Source organism: Drosophila nasuta, chromosome 3 (assembly GCF_023558535.2).
Source record: "Drosophila nasuta strain 15112-1781.00 chromosome 3, ASM2355853v1, whole genome shotgun sequence".
Classification (NCBI taxonomy): domain Eukaryota; kingdom Metazoa; phylum Arthropoda; class Insecta; order Diptera; family Drosophilidae; genus Drosophila; species Drosophila nasuta.
In genome coordinates, this window is record NC_083457.1 from 879,876 (window position 1) to 899,407 (window position 19,532).

General features: G+C 38.5%; 1 protein-coding gene across 1 annotated transcript; it reads right to left on the reverse strand.

Moving 5' to 3' along the window:
• Nucleotides 1-14,448: 14,448 nt before the first annotated feature.
• Nucleotides 14,449-17,344, reverse strand: LOC132792120 (protein gooseberry). The gene is made up of 2 exons (XM_060801363.1): nt 17,072-17,344; nt 14,449-15,918 (listed from the first exon to the last, which is right to left on the reverse strand). The coding sequence occupies exons 1-2, from the start codon at nt 17,124-17,126 to the stop codon at nt 14,642-14,644; spliced, it is 1,332 nt and encodes a 443-aa protein (XP_060657346.1). The 5' UTR covers nt 17,127-17,344; the 3' UTR covers nt 14,449-14,641.
• Between the last annotated feature and the right edge of the window lie 2,188 nt (nt 17,345-19,532).

A 19,532-nucleotide genomic window follows, 5' to 3' on the forward strand; every position in this document is an offset into this window, starting at 1 on the left:
CACGTTCAAGTTGTTGTTGACGTCGTCGTCGTCGTTGTTGTTGGGGGCGTGTCAGTTGTGGGCGTTGCAGGGCACATTCAAGATAAAATGATTACATTGTAGGAAATGCCGCCTGGAGCTGAATTTACAGACTCATGGCAACTAAAAACAAGAAAGTACGAATAAGAAATCTTCATATAATTCAACAAGAAAAGTTCAACTGTGAATGCACATAAATATATTATTGGAAGATAAGAGTTTAACTTATTAGCATCTGCTAATTAGATTACTCGAACAGTGCTGCTCATAATGTGAAAGTGCGGCCCATTTTCAAATTGTCGCAAGCGCCATCTATCGACAATTTATTTATCTACTTTAGTTTCCAATTGCAGCCACTAGATGCGACACTGCAACTTGATTGTAACCTGAAGCAACACTGCAAGCGTTTTACTAATATCGTGTTAGTTTCGTAAACTGGTGTTGAATATATGAAATTCTTTAATTTAGCACATTAAATGTTAGATTCAACATATAATTTTAATAAAATGGTTAGTTGAAATAAAACTAATACAGCTAAAATAAGTCCTTTCTTTCTATTTTATACCAAACCAATTTAAGCGAAGTTGCCAAATAATAAGTAATCTCTTTTAATGTACATCAAATTTTAAAATTATTTAAATTAGATTTCTTGGAATTCATCGTCCATTTTTGGACTGAACAAATTATCATATTGCTTGCGATATAGCATTGCGCATAATAATTTAATATTTCGTTTGTGAGTTCTTTGTACGATTAACTTACTACCGCTAGACACAAGTGATAAGTTCAAATTTGAAGCGAGTGTGAAACCCCAAAATTAAGTCTGGTTAACCCTGCAACCAAAAAAATAATTAGACGTATGATGAAAACAATGCACTAACTTATTGTTGGCAATGTGGCAAGTAGGAGGTATTGACGATGAGGCGCAACAAATTTCCCGATCGGCAGATGTGCGACTCCAACTCAGCCACAGAGCTCGAGCTCGAGATCCTTCTAAGGGGATACAATGGGATTGCGTACGCCGTCGCTAATCTAAGGTAAATGCACAATATGCAGCATTCATTTACGAGCTATTGAGCCTCGGCATTCGGATCGAGCATATGCGCAAGGGATCTGCGATCCTTTCGGTCAAAGCCTGTGCCAATCGGAACTAATTGTGCCGACAATAAAATCATTTGCTCAGTGCCAAGTCGGACGTAGGACATGCGATGTGTGAAGTTAAATCCTATCACGGAGCTAATAAGTTAGCAAGAGAGAGGAAAATAATGAGAGCGAGCGAGAGAGAAAGAGACAGAAGGGGAGTTGCAGGAAAGTGCTGTACAAAAATACCATTTTAGTGTCATTTTCGAGAGATTTGCGTCTTTTATTTTATTTATTGTTGGTTGTTTTAACGCAAATAGCAAACATCCCACAAAAAAAAGTAAAAACGAAATGCGACGAACGCGTGACAGGATGATCGCCAAAGGACGAACGACGACTATTCATAAGGACTGTGCGCAAAATGGCGATTCGTTTCGCCGTCTTGTCATGTTCGCCGAGCTCTGTCTGCAGCTTGGGTGTGTTCCTGTCACCATTGTCAATCGATCGTAGTCTATTCGTCTCTTTCCTACTCTCATCTCTCTTCACTCTCAGTAGCTTGGCTGCTCGCACCAGTTGATCTTATAGTTATAGCTCGTACTATTTGGACACGGGAGAAGAATGAATCTAATTTGATATGGTACTAAGCATTTTAAATCAGTTTGACTTGCTTAAATGATGACGATGAAGAGTAAGAGTAAGAGTATCTGAAAGTCTATGCTGATTAATATATGTATTTGTTTTATAGTAAGAATTTTTACTTTTACTGATTATTAAATTTGTTTGAACACAAGAGATTAACATAATAAGGTTCTATAAATGACTTACAATGTCCTCAAATTTTTTTTTAGTATAATAAATCTTTACATTGAGTTTGTACTAAAAATACCATTAAAATTTAATATGTTTTTATGCTAAGGCAACGACTTGACAGGTTTTGCTTTCAAGTACTGACTTCAGGGTTATTATTGCTAATTTAAATTTTTCAAAATACATACTAAGTATTCATAATAAACATTTAAAAATAAATTGACTTTAAACAGTTTTTTCTTCTTTAAATAAAATTAAACGTCTAATTATATGTATTATTTTTTTATGTAACTCTTTGAATATGTTTTTATGATAATGCTTGAAAGGTTTTGCTTTTAAGTATTGTTTACGAATTCACCTTAAGCATGTTATTACTCGATTGGACTTATTGCAAATCAATATTTAATACTTGAAGAAAGTTTTAGTTCAATACACAAGATGAACATTGAACTAAATTATTTCTGTCTGACTTTTGTCCAATGTCAAATAAAACTCAAAACATAGGAACGAACAACGCTCAGCATCACAGTCTTGTTTTTCTTATTTTTTCTCGTAGCGTCTTATATTGTCAACAACAAGTAAAACTTACTTGTTACTTATTAACTTTAGCTGAACTATTCGACTTGGCCGTGCTCCAGGCAAGTTCATGTTACTAATTAAAAGCTCACATCGTAAAATTCGCTCTTTGACAATGTTCACTGCCCGCTCCCACCTTAAGCCCAACTGATATTCTCTGTGTATGTTCCCTTAAAGAGTAGCCAGCATCCATTCATTGGGTCAACCATAGATACACTAATGGAGAGTGTAAAGGGCATGCAGCAGATATCATCAATTAGAGGCGATGACGTCTGTATTTCCGAATCCACCCACACAACACACATCTACAGCTTTTCCTTGCGGCTGCATTCATTACCCAAAAAGAGAAAATGTTCCTTTTTGGTCAACTGACTGCACACAAAGCCTGCATTGAAATTGGCATTTCGAGTTGGCTGGTTTTTTCAATTTTGGCTTTTTCTTTAGTTGCACAAATATATGTATATCTCGTTGTTCGGTGTGGAACAGCAATCGATAAGGATTTCAAATGAATTTATTGTTGTGAGAGCTTAAATACTAATGCCTAAAACAAGGTATTTAGAGCAATCAATCGTAATCATAATGGGTATCAACTTTGCTAATCGAACGTCAGCAGAGTTGAGGACAGAAAGACAGCCACGTCAACGGCTAACGTTGCATGTACAGTGAGTGCTGTCTGTGCTCGCCTTGGGGGCAAGTGCAGCATCAGATACAGATACAAGTAACCGAAAGACTTCATCGCCAATGTGTGTGGACGGAGCGTAGTACGAGTAAGTTGATCTCTTGGCTTTCTGTGTGTAAGTGATTCAGTGATTCATAAGCCAGCCAGCTGCTCTCCTATGATCACCTAGGGCAATATATCTTTTGTTGTCCGTTCTGTTGATCATGTCGATTGCCTGCCGATATGAATATAAAAATGGGCGAGTATTGAGCTTATTTGTCGGCTCAACTACAAAGCAAAAGTCTAACGGCAATTTACTAACTTTCAGCTGCCTTGATCACAGATCCACGATCATCGCAACTGCAACTGAACTGCAACATCAGCTTATGATCTTGATCTTGGAGAAATGACTCTGTTTTTGCTAGTTTCATACAAGTGTCTATCCATTTCTATCTGTAGTCCATTTTAAAGTACATTAAATTCACATTAAATGTGACTTAAAGGCAATGAAAAATCTTTAACTAATCATATTCTTGAAGCTTTATATTATTGACTTGATAAGGTTCATTTAATTACAGTTTTAGTTGTTCGAATTGATGTTGAAATCAATTATTAGTTGAATCCTATAACTCTCTACTTAAAGCAAGCGTCTGTCTAAGTTTTAGTAATTTATTATTATACCCGATACCCATAGGGGTATTTCAACTTTTAGAGCCCACTGGTATTGTATGTAACAGGCAGAACGAGGACTCATAAAGTGAAGATTTTTATGTCCGTCTGTCTGTCCGTCCTAAATGTTATTGAGTAAAAAATGTTGATACAAACGTATATTTGGTATATATTGTATATGTTGAATTAGTATTAGTATATTTCGAAAAATTATTTTATTTTTGGTATATAAATTTGGTATATTTTAAAGGTAATCCACATTGATACAGCTTTTCACTTGATGCAAATGATTAGCTAGTGTTTCACAGTTGAGTCAACTCTAATGTAGCTTTCTTTCTTAGTTTAGATATGTCTTACATTAACATTAAAGGTGTCTTAAAATAATATTCACTTATTACCGTAGCTAGTGAATTCGCAATATAAATTTTATTGAAAGAGTTTTAGTAATTTGCTTCAATTAGTTTTAAACTGCAAGCAACTCAATCAGTGTTAACTCTCTGCTTCCATTCAATTCGATATGGAAAGTGCTGGATTTATTTAGCTCTACCGGATGTTGGAATGTGAAGCTGATTACATAGTTGATAAGATGCGTTGTTAATAGATGAAGAGAGCAGCTTATACTGCATGACCAAGTGAAATTCGTTGCACCCAAGGGGGCGACAGGATGCTCGGCTGTAGACGACCGAAGGATTCTTGGTCAGTATGCCAAAGGAATGTTCGCTGAGCGATACGCATCTAAGATTGCGTCCTGCTTGCTTGGATAAGCTGTAAATCCAATAAAGCCAATAAATATTGCCAAAACTGTAGCGTGCTCAGCACTTTGTGAGTGCCAGGATCAGAAGATCAGCAGATCAGTGCCGAACAGGTTGATGGTGCTGCCTGCTTCAACAAAGGTGCAAGAAATTGTGTCAGTGTCCTTTTGTCAGTGCTCTGGCACAACATGACATGACTTTTGGTCTACGTGGGCGTTTACTCGACTTAGCAGCGGCTTCAGCGTGTAATCCAAATTCAATCGGCTCATGTGGGTCGAAGTTGAAGTCGAACGCGATGTCGATGTCGAAAAGGGATCAGTGTCCGCTCTCACGCTGTAGTAAAACCTTGATGAGTTCATCTTCGAGACCTGCCCTTCAGCTCTTTCTTTTGCCCGAGTCAGCTCTTGAACTTGACCGTTTTTAAATGTTGTTGCTTTTGTCGCCTACCCGGGACTCCCTCCCGACTGTTGACTACCGACTACCAACTACTATGTAGACTACTCTATGCCTGCTGAGTGCCTGTGCATGTGGATGTATGTGTGTGTGTGGAAAACAAATGAAACAAGTGCACAAGGAAAATGTGCCACACGCGCAACTCACGCTCACACTCGCTTAGCCAAATAAATAAATAAATTGTAATCTGCTTTGGTGTTTGATTCGAATCAATATGCGGCCACGCCCATCCTGCGCTCTTCTTAGCCGACTTCCATTCCAAACTCAATGCCAATTCGCTGACTTTTGTTGGCTAAAACGAGACCCAGAGTTAAGCTTGGCCTGCGGCTCAGCCAACTCAACGTTTGACAACATGCCGTTTTCTGGTCTGGTTGATCTATATAATCGGATATTGATTTCAACAGAATTCTGCACATACACACACTCGCGCATACACACATATGTATTGTTCTTAGGTGTTAAACTTGTTGTTGCAGCCAACGGCTTAATAATTTGAGTGAAATAATATTTTGGTTGATTTTTGATTTTGTGACAATTTATGGATTAACTTTTTGTGACTTATCTATTTATGTTGCCATTGTGTGTGCAAAAAAAAAAAATATTTCAAATACTCGTAACTTATGAAAGACATTTTTTAAAAATCATCAACCGAATAAATAGTTAATTTTAATATTCAAAAATAAAAGAAGAAATATAATTTTATCATTTAATTTCATTTAACTGCAACTATTAACATTTTACCATATAAAATTTACCATAAAAAAATAATTAACCAAATAAGTGCTTTATTTACATTAAAATGCAAAAATAAATTTAAAGAATTAAATATACATACATACAGAAATTTCGATTAATCCAAGCAGTATTTCGGTTTTAAATTTCTATTACCATATTAAGAAATAACTATTTTATGATATCCAGATTAATTCAGGGATAAAAGATGATTTCATCCATATTTAAAATATCTTTTTAGTTGGCAATAAGTTGTAATATAATCCTTAAATAATATTATTTATCCTTAAAAGTATATGTTTTTTGCATGATACTTGAATAATTTGCTGATTAATAAACTGAATTTTAAGATGTCAAAAAAAATATAAGATATATAATGTTATCATGTGGCATATGTAAATAATCAAAACAATAAACTGAATTTTTTTTTTTAAAACTCATAAAAAAATATTTAAATTTAATATATTTTTTTAAGTAAAACCGTTAACTTCCCTTAACATACTTAAGTTGTTCTATCATCCTACTCTTAGAACAATATTTATTTTACAGGACATTAATTGGAATTTGTTGATTAATAAGCTGCATTTTATGAAGCCAATCTCATTTGATATGTCTACTCAAAATCAGAAATGCCACCATTTCATTTCATTTTGTATAGCTTAAAAGTCATAGAAATTGGCAATTCAATATGGCTGACAACCCTTGTGAATCTATATAGGGAATCATAGTTCATAGTGGAATTCTTGGTCACACCAAGCGTTTATAAGTGCCCAAAGCAAACATCCACCGAGCAGATCAAAATGAGCGTAAAAATAATCCATCTTCGAGCTAAGCAAGCTGCACAATTCCCCCTCCTGACACACAGGAGTACAGAGGACTCTCCTAAGCGACTGCGAGGCCAGCTGCAGAGTGAGGCGGACTAAAAATAAAAAAAAGCGAAAAGTGTCAAAAATGTTTCACTTTGGATATGTTGAAAAATAATGGCAAAGCAGCAAATAAAACAGAATGGAACAGTCACAATCACAGTCGCAGTCGCAGTGTGTGGACCTTTTTGCAGCCACGATGTTTGCCACGCTTCACGCCGATTTGCTCGCCTATCAACGTCGACATCGCCATCGACATCGACTATATCCTCGCCATATCGCAGCCATGCCCAGCTGATGATCAATGGTGGTGGTGCTGATGCTGCTGCTGCTTTAAATGGTGGTGGTCGCTTGTTCCTATTTCCCGGATTCTAGAGTTGTCAATGCGACTGCTTTACCAGATTTCAGTTTGGCAATTGCTTTTTCCACTACATCCCTTTTCGTGCCCCTGCTCCCCTTAGTTGCTCTATCTCACTCTCTTCTTCCGTTGGGCCGCCATGAGAACCGCTTTCATATAATTCATTTAAATGATTGGGTTGTTTGCATTGTGTTTGAGCGAGCTGCGAAAACTCGTTTTTCAATATACTTCCCAGCGATATTTTTGCAAATAATGGATTCTGATTTTTCTCATTTGAAAATCCATTGTATATTTCGATGGGTCGAAAAGTGATGGAAACCATTTAACAAACTCTCTAAACTCTAGTTTAGTTTTTTATTTTAGAAATGTAACATTTATGTAGCTAATATACTTACATTTTACTAAAAATTGTTTAAGCAGTTTTGTTTTATATTTGTTATTTTAAAACATCATTTCAAAATGTAAGTTTAAATTTATGAACGTATTGCAATTGCAACCATTTCTTTGCTGTCGTGTGAAATTAATGTATTTTATTTTATTTTTATATGTAATGTTTGAATGATTAAAATAAATGTTCCAACTAAAATCGTATTAGTTTGTGTTGAATGACTACATAATTTTTAATAATATATTTGTAATAATGAGCTGAATATCTGGCCAAAGCGCATCTAATTGAAGATCAGACATAAAAAGCCTTTTTGAAAGAAATTACAAACAATTGACATAATAACAAACAACGAACGCGACGCGCCGTGTGTTCCAATCAAAACCTAAAGATAAAGAAAACTTTAAACGAAGTCAGAGTACTCGGTTACAATACTTACAATTATTGTACAATGTCAGTTGGCGCATTTGCCGGCAAAAGATCAAAGGGAAGTCACAAAAGCTGCGCTCTGCGAGAGGCGAGAGAAAAGAAAAATCACACAAATTTAACTGGCCAACACTCGCAGTAATACTAACACTAACACTAACAATAATAATAAAAATAAAAATAATAAAATATGTATAAGCCAAGGAAAAAAATATGTAATAATAATCTACTGCAGAAACAGACTCTGTGGCGACTTTCCCAAGCTATATGCAAATACATCATTGCGGCTAGTTACCCTGATGGATGGTACAGCCAAATGGCCCATGAGTCATAGACGAAGACGAAGCGAAGACGAAGTTTCCAGCATGGAGAGCAGGTACGACACCAAAGTTACGGTTTGATCACAAGTTGAGCGTAAAATATGCTAAAGATCAGCGAGTGTCAGCAGCAGTGTGTGTATGTGTGTGTGTGTCTCGAAATGAGCGTAAAATGATCAAAGAATCTTCGCGCGCTATGCCAATCCATGGAAGAAGAACAGTCAACCAGTCTACACAGTCCACACTGTGTCCCATTCCTCAGCAACTCCATGGCGATCTCGCATATTCCACGGGTGGCTACGTGTGCGCATTTTGCAAAATAACATTCAATTTGTGCAACCTGATCAAGCAATTTCATCAACTGATCGAGCCATCGATCGCGTATTGTTGCAATAAAAGAACCTAGCGTAATCACATTTCCCCCAAAAAGGAGGTTTCCTCTCCCTCTCTTTCTTCTCCTGTCTTCGAGCAGATTTAACGCTCGCTTAAACTCTCGATCAGCAATCGCAGCATGTTCGCAGCTCAAAGCAGTTCGCCGACGGCTGTGCCACCATCAGTGATGAAATTACAATGGTGCCACTTTGATCATTTCTACAATTGGCCTCAACAACAACAATACAGATACAGTAAAGGCAAAAGCAACGGCAACAGGAAAATAACAACAACAATTCGGCGCAGACAGGTTGGCTGCCGCTTTCTAGCCAGGTGCCAGTTGAATTGACCATGAGTGGAGCTTGCAGCTTACAGCATGCAGCACACAGCTGCAAACATTATAAAGTTGTTCCTTCTTTTTACTGTGCTTCTTATTGAATTATAATGCTATTTGGTTGCGACTTGCAACTACGTCATCAACAGGCCCAGACTCTGTGGTACCACAGATCGCCTCGGGTGACTCTCCAAACTGATTGTTAAGGTCTCTGCTCAGCTCAGAGACGATATAAAGACATTGCAATGGTCAATTTACGTTAGCGCAACTGAACTGCATACAAGCAGACAACATTGTGGCAGGAGTTCTTTAGCTGAAAGTACCGTTTATTTATGAATTCCTAAAAATTCGACAATAAAAGAGTTAAAATCAAGACATACAATAATTATTACTTATGCTAGCCTAAAAGTTATAATCAAATCTTAAAGCTACAGTCGAGTATTCCGATTACCATATTCAAAAAGTACGTATATGTTTTAATATTCTTTCTAAATAAACAGCTGACTCGAATCTCTAAATTCAACAAATGGCAATTATTGTGTATTATAAAATTATATTCGTCCGAAACAAATCATATTTAATCAAAACTGCTCGCTTAGAACATATCCTGATCATATCCAAAAGAATGCTAACATGTTAACATGCTAACAATGTTAATAGGGTTGATTAAACGTTGCTTAAACAATTTAATTGAAGCTAAAACTTAAATGAAAATTACCATTGAAGTTAAACATTTTCAATAAAGTCATTACTGATATAAATGATTTGAATAAAAAAACGACACAAGAGCGTATATATGTAGTTGCAATGACACTATATAAATAATATTCTATGTTCGAACGAGTTATGATATCCAGATTCAATGCTTACTATATTTACACTTTGACATTGTAAAATCATTGCTTTGAAGAATGTTAATTAAGAATTTGCATATATACTAAATTTATATTCATAAATTCTCCAAATATATAGTTCTAGCTCTGAGACTCTTTCATAAATAAGAGGACATACCAATAGGCAGCTATTTGATCTAAAATACTCCGACTAGAAATAATAATTTGATTAAAGCAAAGATTGCGTGCTTAAGACGTTTTTCTTGAGCTTCAATTCACACTTCACTTTAAATACTCGTAAACAAATATGAAAACGCGCTTGCCAAATTTTGATAGATCAACAAGATGGCTAAGTAGCCGAGAGACCAGTTTGTGTCTGTGGCACAATTGTGCGTGGCCAATTGCATGTGGCCAATCAGAAATGCAACCGTTAATTGCCACCACATCGCGATGTGGTAGCCGATCTCAACTAAATAAACATGTACGGTCAATATGACAGCCACAGACAATTTACAAGTGTTGAGGATGCTGATGAAATTTTCCGCTAATTTTTCACGTACTCATTCGCTTATTTGAACCACACGCCAAAATTACAAAAAGAAGAAGATGAAAACAGAAAACCACAACAACAAAATATATTTATCATATATTCATTAAAAATTATTTACGTATATTAAATAGCGCAACCAACAAAAAAAAACTAAGCCTCATCGTTGAGGAAGTGAAGGTGCGAGCGGGACAGCAGATATTTTGGGTGCAGCGAGCGTTGATAAAACATCAAGACCAATCTGATAAGGAACGCTTTAAATTCCGTTACGTAACGCAAATTTAGAGCATAACAATTGCGATGTGAGTGTGTGAAGGAGACAGATACAGTAATATGTTTGGTTCACACTGCGCTCTCTCTCTTTTCTCTGCGTTTTACCTTTTGGTGTCTCGACTGCGCTCTGCTTCCTCTTTAACACCGCAAAACGCCCAAAGGCGATTTACGCATGAATTTTGATCGATTCGTGTTGAAAATTTGATAAGCCTGGCGTTTGTGTTTGTGTGTTGCTCATATGAGCTATGCAATAACGCCAGAAGCGATATGTTGTACTTCCTCCATAGAGGTGGGGTTAAAGCGTGAGCAAAGAATTATGCAGCAGGTGGCGGAAACTGAGAGGAACTCCCGAGATGTGCGTTATAAGTAAATATTTTCATAATCTAGAAGGTTCTTTTCAAACGTATATTTTAAGCTTTTAAAATATTTTAGCAAAATCAATAATGGACACTTAGCACTAAGTTTTATTTTAGATCCTCTTAAATTAATTTATGTATAATTGTAAATTACACTGAAAGGTATAAAAATGTCTTATATTTTAATAGAAGTAACTTACTTTATATCTGTGATTTTATTTTATAATAATAAAAAAGCTCTGAAAAATTTATAGAATTTAAATATTAAATAACATGAAATTTCAAATCAAACTGAAAAATTAAATTTTTTTAATTTGTTTTTGATTTAGGATGTTCTTTTTTTTAAGAATAATGTATCTATATTATCCACTTTTACAATATAAGAAAAAATACAGTTTTACAATTTTTATATCATACAGCATTATATAGGATATACAATTTTAAATAGTTATAATTTTTAGTGAGTGCTTTGTACAACAATAAAAATTAACGACCTCCCTATATAGAGTGCTAGAAATATATTAGAATATTAATATTAGATAATGATATTTATAGGAATTGTATAATTATCTGAACTGATTTTATTTATTAGACTAAATAACTGATGAACTGAAAATTAAACAAAATACAATTACCATATTAAAAAGATACATTACAGTACGGACAGAATTAAAAAAAAATTTGTTTGGACTTTTGAGAATTAACTGAAATTCGAAATGCCAAAATGGTTCCCACAATTTGCGAACTGCTCGTATTTCAACTCGACCGCAATTCCACAATTATAAACGCCTTCACACAAAAAACAAAAACAGCGCGTTGCCTCGTTCATCATGGCGATCAGAGCGATCATCAATCAAAACGTGGCAATTGGAGACAAAGCGACTACATATTGCCGCCAGCTACTGTATACAGCAACAGCTACAGCTACAGCCACAGATTCAGCCAATATTCTCAGTTCTGGGCCACACAGGAAGTTGGCCAAAAACAAAATTTGCAGGCTACCGACTTGATCCCAGTGCAACTATCAAAAACACATAAATCACGATCAGGCGATCGCTCAACAACGATCGGGAGGCCTTTCAACAGTTTTGTTCAAAGTGCCGCAGTAGGAAGACACTTTCTTGGTTGATGTCCGGCTCTTGACTTGCCACACAAATTAAATTTGTATAAAAATATCGAAGTTGGTGGGCTCACAGAGCACAGGAGTTCTTGACTAAAGAACGCGGCAGTCAAAGGCAGGCTACTGTAAGGACAACGATGCCGAGCAATGAGATGAGAGAAAAGCGATCCATTATGATTGTCACAGTTGACACACATTATCACCCTTGTTGGGAAGGGCAGCAACCTGCGAAACCTGTCGTCGTTGCACAGGACCTGCCTGAGTTCTGGGTCCTGAGCCGGGGTTCGGGCACTAGCCCCGAGCGATATGAACTAATTGATGTTTTCATTTAGAGGCTCGCAGACGAGAAGTCTCAGCAGAGACGACAGAGTCAAATGTATTCATTCTAGGTGGTAAGTGCGACGCCCGCTGCGCACACATAATTGAGGGTCCTGTGGACAAGGGAGCTACCTAAACCACCCAAGAATGTCGTAAATAGTGTAGGTCCTACTCTCTCAGAGTCCCTCCCGCATTTTGTCAATGGCTTTGTCCACTCCTGTTTTGCTCAGCGAGAGAGCAAGAGAGTCGGCTCACAGGCTCTCATCTTTTTTGCCAGGCCCACAAAGTCGGCATCTTGAAAGACTCTGACGATAACGTTGGTGGTCTCCCCCTCTCTACTCGGGTGGCTCATATTTTGCGCATGTCCTTTTGTCAATTGCTCTATTTTGTTGCTTAGTGTCGGCTCTTTTTCAACAATTGACAATTTGGTAAATTATTTTCGTATTATCGAGTCCGCAGTTCGTGTTCTCAATTGTCTCTAATTGTTTAATTGTGAGCTCATGAGACAGGGCTTGTTGTGATCCAGTCACACACGGACAGGACTCTACTCTACTCTCGTCTTTGGTGGATCGGCCTATTGTTAGCTTGTCTGTTTAGGGGACATTGTGCTGTATGAGTTTGAGGGATTAACGGCTTGGGCTTGAACTTGTTGTGGCTCCTTGGACATGTCCACGTTCTTGTGTGTGGTCCACGTTTGTCACATTTCAAAAACTATCTGTAATGTTCTTAGCTCTTGTTGCCAGTATTGTGAGTAAGACAGGTATTTAGTTGTGTTAGCTTCTAATGAGATAAAAGTGACAGTAAAGACTTTTGAAATGAGTATGGAAAAAATTTAATACACTGGCTCCATACAAAACATTTCCAGTACTTCTAATCATTCCATTATTTAAAATTGAAATAGAATAAAATGTATTTTTTATTGATAATAGTTCTTATCTCTGAAATAACATTTTTATTTTAATGCATGCCAAATATCACGCCAACTTTCGCCCACGAAAATCTAAAAAAACGAATAATAACCATATATCCAAAGCAAGTCAATTTTTGTGAGTGGTTTTTGGAAAAAAAATCTTCAAAAATATAGACAAATAATTTTGTAAAGTAAAATCCTGTTGGCGTTATTTTGTACTTCATGCTGTATTTGGAATGTATTGGAATATATGTTGGAATAGCTGTAGATATATTTCAGTATTTAAGGAATATACAATTAGTATATTACAACGATAATGTCATCGTACTGTTTTACACCTTGACGATTTTTTGATAAAAAAAAAATAAGAAAGCAACAGTCGAGATGCTCGCTACCCATTTTGAATCAAAGCAAAACAGCGCGGGATTATTCTTAAAACATACCAAAATACTAATAATAATAGTAAATTTGGTATATATATAATATATATAATATATAATATACCATAGAATGAAAAAAGCACCTGAGATCTCTAGTAAGTGGGCAAATTATCCAATACAAAAGTATTTCGGGAATCATAAATACTGTATATCGTCTCGGCTGTTGGCGCTGTTCAAGAATATATATACTTTATAGGGTGGTATAAGGCGTCACCTTCTTCCGCCTGTTGCATAAATTTCTTGCCGGCACAATGTTATAATACCTTTCTACCCTATGAGTAGCGGGTAGAAAAAGTATTAAGTATTGTTCCTAGACACAATTGTTATGTAAATAAATTACTGCTCAATCTTAAAAAATGTAGAAAAAATATTCATTTCTGCAAATTATTAGAAAATATTATTTTCAAAAAACAAATACTCGTTCTGAATTTTTGATCCACTTTAAAAGTAACTATGATGACTCAGTTTCTGAGGTATTTATTCTCTACTTCATGTATGTATATTAAATTTGTACTATTCATAAAAAATAATTTCTGATATTTTCAAAGCTATATCGTTTTGCAAATAAAATAAAACAAACAAATAAAATAAATAATTCAAAATGATTTTCATCGGTATGTCCGATAATGCCCTCGTAAATCAATAACAAATGCTAATAAAAATAGAAAAACTAGTATGCTAATACTAGATATTAATCATACTGAAACCTGCTCTATCTATCGTCTTCAAAGAACAAATAGTGATTTGTAAATCAATGCGACAGCAAGGGGAAAATTCCATATTGTAATTGAAGAATGCAAGTGTTTTCTGAAGTAAATTTCCATAAAAAAGGACATTCAAGTGTGCTGTGATATTAATATTTATTTTGATTTCTGCTTATTTACTAGAACACTTAGCTTAACAATAAACTTATTCTAAACAGTCTCAAGCTCTTACAACTACTTATTGATCAGCTAATGAAACAAAAACAATGTTCAGAGGAATCTTAATCTACAAGATGAACTTAAAACTGGGAGTTGGATGCAGGTGCTGCTCAATGGCAACCTAGAAGCCAAAGTATGGATAAGCAGAAGCAGCTGGCACTACAGATGACTTCTGTTCAGCAGCAACGGACTGATGATAGCCACCCATGTGATGGTTGCCACTCGCGGTTGGTGGGAAGAAGGAGCCAGCGAAGTTGTAGCTATCCCAGGACGATGGATGATGCGATCCAGAGGCGGCAGCGGAGGCGAACTGTGATCTCAGCTGCTCAGCGGAACTGGCTGCAGTGCTGGGCATGGAGTAGGCTGCAGCAGCTGAGACGCCTGCGGAGCCAGCATAGCTGCCACTGTTGGGGGCCATGCCATAGGCGGAGTTCATGAAGTTGCCACTGGCGACAGCCTGCGATTGCGATTGCGACTGCACAGGACTGTGGGCAGCTGAGCTGCTGCCGCTGCTGCTGGCTGGTGACATGGACGCCACAGAGCCACCATAGCCGGCATGTGTCTCATACGCAGCACCAGCTGCAGCTGGCCACGACTGTGAACCATAGATGCCCATGCCCATGCCCATGTTAGGGGCAGTCGCGGCACTTGATGCATACGCTGTGTTTGTGGAGCTGGCACCGAAACTTGGCACTTGCTGGGTGTTCAGTTGCTTGCGCAAGCGAGCACGGCGGTTGGAGAACCACACCTGGACACGTGCCTCGGTGAGTCCTGTGCTCTGAGCCAACTCCTCGCGTGTGTACACATCCGGGTATTGAGTGCGAGCAAAGATGCGCTCCAGGGCATCGATCTGATCGTTGGAGAAGGTGGTGCGAGAGCGACGCTGCTTACGCTTAAGCTGCACGCTGGGCTCTGTGTCATCCTCGCTCTCGTCCTCGCTGCCAGCAGAAATGGCACCGCCGCCCAAAATGCCATCGATGCTGTGGGAGCCAGTGCCAGGAGCCGCTCCGGAGCCGGAGGTGGCGCGCAGCAGACGTGAAATGGAGCTGACCGAGGGAGCATTCTGTTTGTCGCAAACTCCTGCCTCGATGAGCTTGGCCCGGATTTCCCAGCTGAAGATGCCGGGCTGGGACTGCTTTAACTCCTCAATTCTGGCCTCAATGTCGGGTGTAGCAACACGTGGCTTGCTGCCACCAATGACGCCTGGGCGAATGGAGCCCGTCTCCTGGAAGCGATTGAGGATCTTGGAGACGCAGCCGTGCGAGACGCGCAATTGTCGGGAGATAACGCACGGACGCACACCAGCTGCGGCCATTTCGACGATCTGACGACGAATGTGATTGGGCAAAGGACGACCATTAATGAAGACACCGCCAAGTTGATTGACGCGTCCTTGTCCTACAAGAAGCAAACAAAAAGAAAACATATGTGATTAGTGCTGGAGGATCTTCGATAGATAATCTGCATAAGCTTGAGAGGATCGTTCTGTGAGTCTGCATGTGTGTGGGCAATTAACTTTTCTTCCCTGCTCGATTGAGCGTCAGTAAGTAATCCAATTATGCAGCATGCATTGTACGGCGTGGGTCGAGGCTTAGTTGCGAGGATCAGTTCGCACGATCTATTGTTTTTTTTTTGTTGGATTGCAAAATACGTTGGTCATTTGTCTGTCCAAAAGAATATAACAATGCGCAAATTGCCAATTTGCGTGGGCCAAAATTCTGCTCTGATAAAGAAAACATGAAACTACTATAAAGATGGCTTGGAAAATGCCGATCACTGTGCAGCTGTGTTGCCCATGTGCCCATGTGGACCATGCAATCAAATCAAACTAATAATCCAAGAAAGCTGAGAGACTGAGAGGCAGACAAACGAAGAGACAGACGGTCGGACGGACAGACAGACGTCCAGCTGTGCCAGCTAATATCAGCAGTGTAGTGAGCATAAAAGGCCGGCCCCAAAAACCCCAAAGACTGTAACTCAGACTGAGTTGTAGTTGTTGTTGTTGCTGTTGTTTTGGGGCGCTGACGTTGCTGCTACGTGATATACAAGACCCCGAACAGCAGACGCTGAGCCAAGATCAAAGCAACAGAGCCGACCGACCTGACTGCAGAGTTTATACGAAGTGGAGACTGGAGATCGGAGACTCAAAACTGGAGGCTGCAGACTGAAAGGGAACAACAACACAGCACAACGAGCGCGCCAAAAAGTCTGCAAAGTCTGGAATGTTGTTGTTGTTGTTATTGGTGCTGTACTGTGCTGCAAGTTGCGATCACAATCAATAAGTCAAAAAGCTGATCATGATTGCTAGCACAGCTAGTGAACGGGTAATGATCTCTCGTTTTCCAAACCGATGAGGCGGCGGCGAAAGCGCTGCCCCTCAGCATCATGATGATGATCGGGCACATTTTCTACTCTTTGTCTATGGTACGTCTTGGTCTGGTCGTTTTGTACTTGTAATTGTGGTAATTGGTAATAGAGCGATGATGATCACCGTCTTGTGTACCATATATGTACATATGTGTATGATATGTATGTTGTCGCGCATGCTTACCTTGGAAGGGATATCCAGCGAAATAGGGTGTCATATTGAGTGCTGATACAGCCATGATTTATTTGAATTGGTTTTGTGTAATCCGTTTGATCAGCCTATATAGCTGTTTAGTTGTAATGCACTAACACACTTCTCGAACAACTGCACAAATTTCTATTTCTATTTTTGTCAACGTATTTTTTTTTTCTGCAAGTTCTTTCAACTGATATTTGTTTGGCTAATGCGCATGCGTAAAACTGCTGCTGCTGTTGCTTGATGCTGCTCGTTTGCTTGACAGCTCGAAACTGATTTTGAAACGGTCAGCAGCGAGACTAAAACGAATTTGTGAGATTCTCAGACGACGACTGCGACGGCGACGGCAGCGCTGCTGCATGCAGAACACAAACAAACAGAAACAAGTTTTTTTTTTCTTGTTTTCGTTCACAGAACAAAAAACAACAAACAGCATAACCCACGCAACGAGGGTGGCAAGTGCGAGCGAGATGGCCATAAGCATGCACAGCGAGAGCCCAACACAGACGATCACTACCACTCCAAGAGTGCGAATAGCATAGCACTACGTGTTACTCTGCTGCTCTCTCTCGGTGTGTGTTAGAGCAGTCGGCGCAGCTGCGCTAAAGAGAACCAATGAATACTCATAGCATGGCTGCAATTTTATGTAGCGCCGCCCCATTCGATCTGATGCCTAGACTTAGTTTGTCTACTAAGCGAATTTGTATCTGGATCTCTCTACTGCATAAACATTATTTATATTCATTCGCATATTCGCTTGATTTGAAGTTATGCGCAACTAACTGCGCGACTCACATTTTGATATCTTTCCCAGGCAGTTAACTGTTCTTATTGTGGTTGTGGGCTTTAGAGTACTTGTATTTTAAATTTCCGGTTAGTAGAGAGCCAAACTGCAAGGAGGTAGTCTAAATTATTTAAACTGTTTATGACATTTATGGCTTTTGTTATAATATATGGAAATAAAATACTTTTGTCCGCTCATTTTTTCACTTAAGTTAATCACATTTATCAAATTTTGAGTTATGATATTTTATTGAGATAATCTGAGTTTGAGGACCACACTTTTTAATCCAATTTCACTAATCAATTCTGATTTGTCGGCCACTTTTTTTATTGTCCACCAATATTTAATGTTTAAATATAGGACTTCAAAGCGCTCTCGCCTGAATATTAAATATTTGCAAACCAAAAACCATAGATGAGTTAAGAAGAAAACATTAGAAACAAAACCCCCCATCACTGACGTTGTTTTCGTTTTTTTCTTTTGCCCTGCTTTCAAAACGGAATGCAAAAATATTATGCAGTGGCAGGCGACAGTAAAGGTTACCAGGATATTGTGGAATATGTGCCATAGCATCCACCCACATTCCACTGAGCAACAACAAGCAACGATGACAACGTCAACAGTTAACCTCGAAGTATCTTTATGCTCCCGTTGGGGCGTGGGATAGCTCACATTTTTTCCATTGTTTCCATGTACATAAGTTCCTAGCGCCTTTGCGAATGCTTTTTGGCTAAAAAACAGTAAATGGCTTTGTTAGCACTCAGACATCATGGGCGAAGGACCTGCATTCCGGATGCTTTTAGACGGACATCACAAAATGCGTGTGTTGCGGCAGATACCAAAGATGATCTGATAACCACATGCGAGTGTGCAATGCATGGATTAAGGACGACTTGTCTGATGACATCAGGTTTTAGTTTCTAGAAATTACTACAATTTACAATTCTCTCAAGTCTCTACTTACAAGCTCCAGCTGTTGCGAAATCTGTGGTAACAACACACAACAATTGACTTGGTTTTTGGCCTGTTAATTAAGTACAATCCCCACCCGCAAATGAGTCCAAGACTAAATGAATATTCATGAGAAAAAGATGGCTCAATATGAGTCGAAAAGTGGTTTTGGTTTGTTTGGGAAGCTGGCTAAAAGATTTTCGCACGAGCAGCAAAAAAAACAACAAAGTAAAATGACGAAAACTTAATTTCCTAGTGCATGACTTTTGGTTAATTTGAGGCTGGGCCTCTTGTTGTTTCTTGTTTGTCGGGGCGGTCGAAATCAAAGAACTTTGTCCATGTTGCGTATACGCCGCGTGTGCGCGCATGGAAATTATGCTTCGACTTCTATTTTAGCCCTGTTGTTGCTGGCCAAAAGCGCAGTCACCAAGGCAACAACAACAACGATAACAACAACAGCAGCCAGCTTGTTATTGCCTCTGTTGCCAGAGTGAGGCAATTGTCAAGTTACTCGTATTTCTCTCTGTGCGTACGTGTTCGCCAGTCGCATGTGGGTGTGGGTACAAGTATTTGTATGTGTATCTGTGCATGTGTGTATGTGTGCCATTTGGCAATAATTGTGCTGCTATTGTTTGGCCAGCCGCCACGCTGTGTGTGTGGCTTCGCTGCGGGGCAATCGCTCAAAACTTATGACAACCCAAACTGCTACTGTTG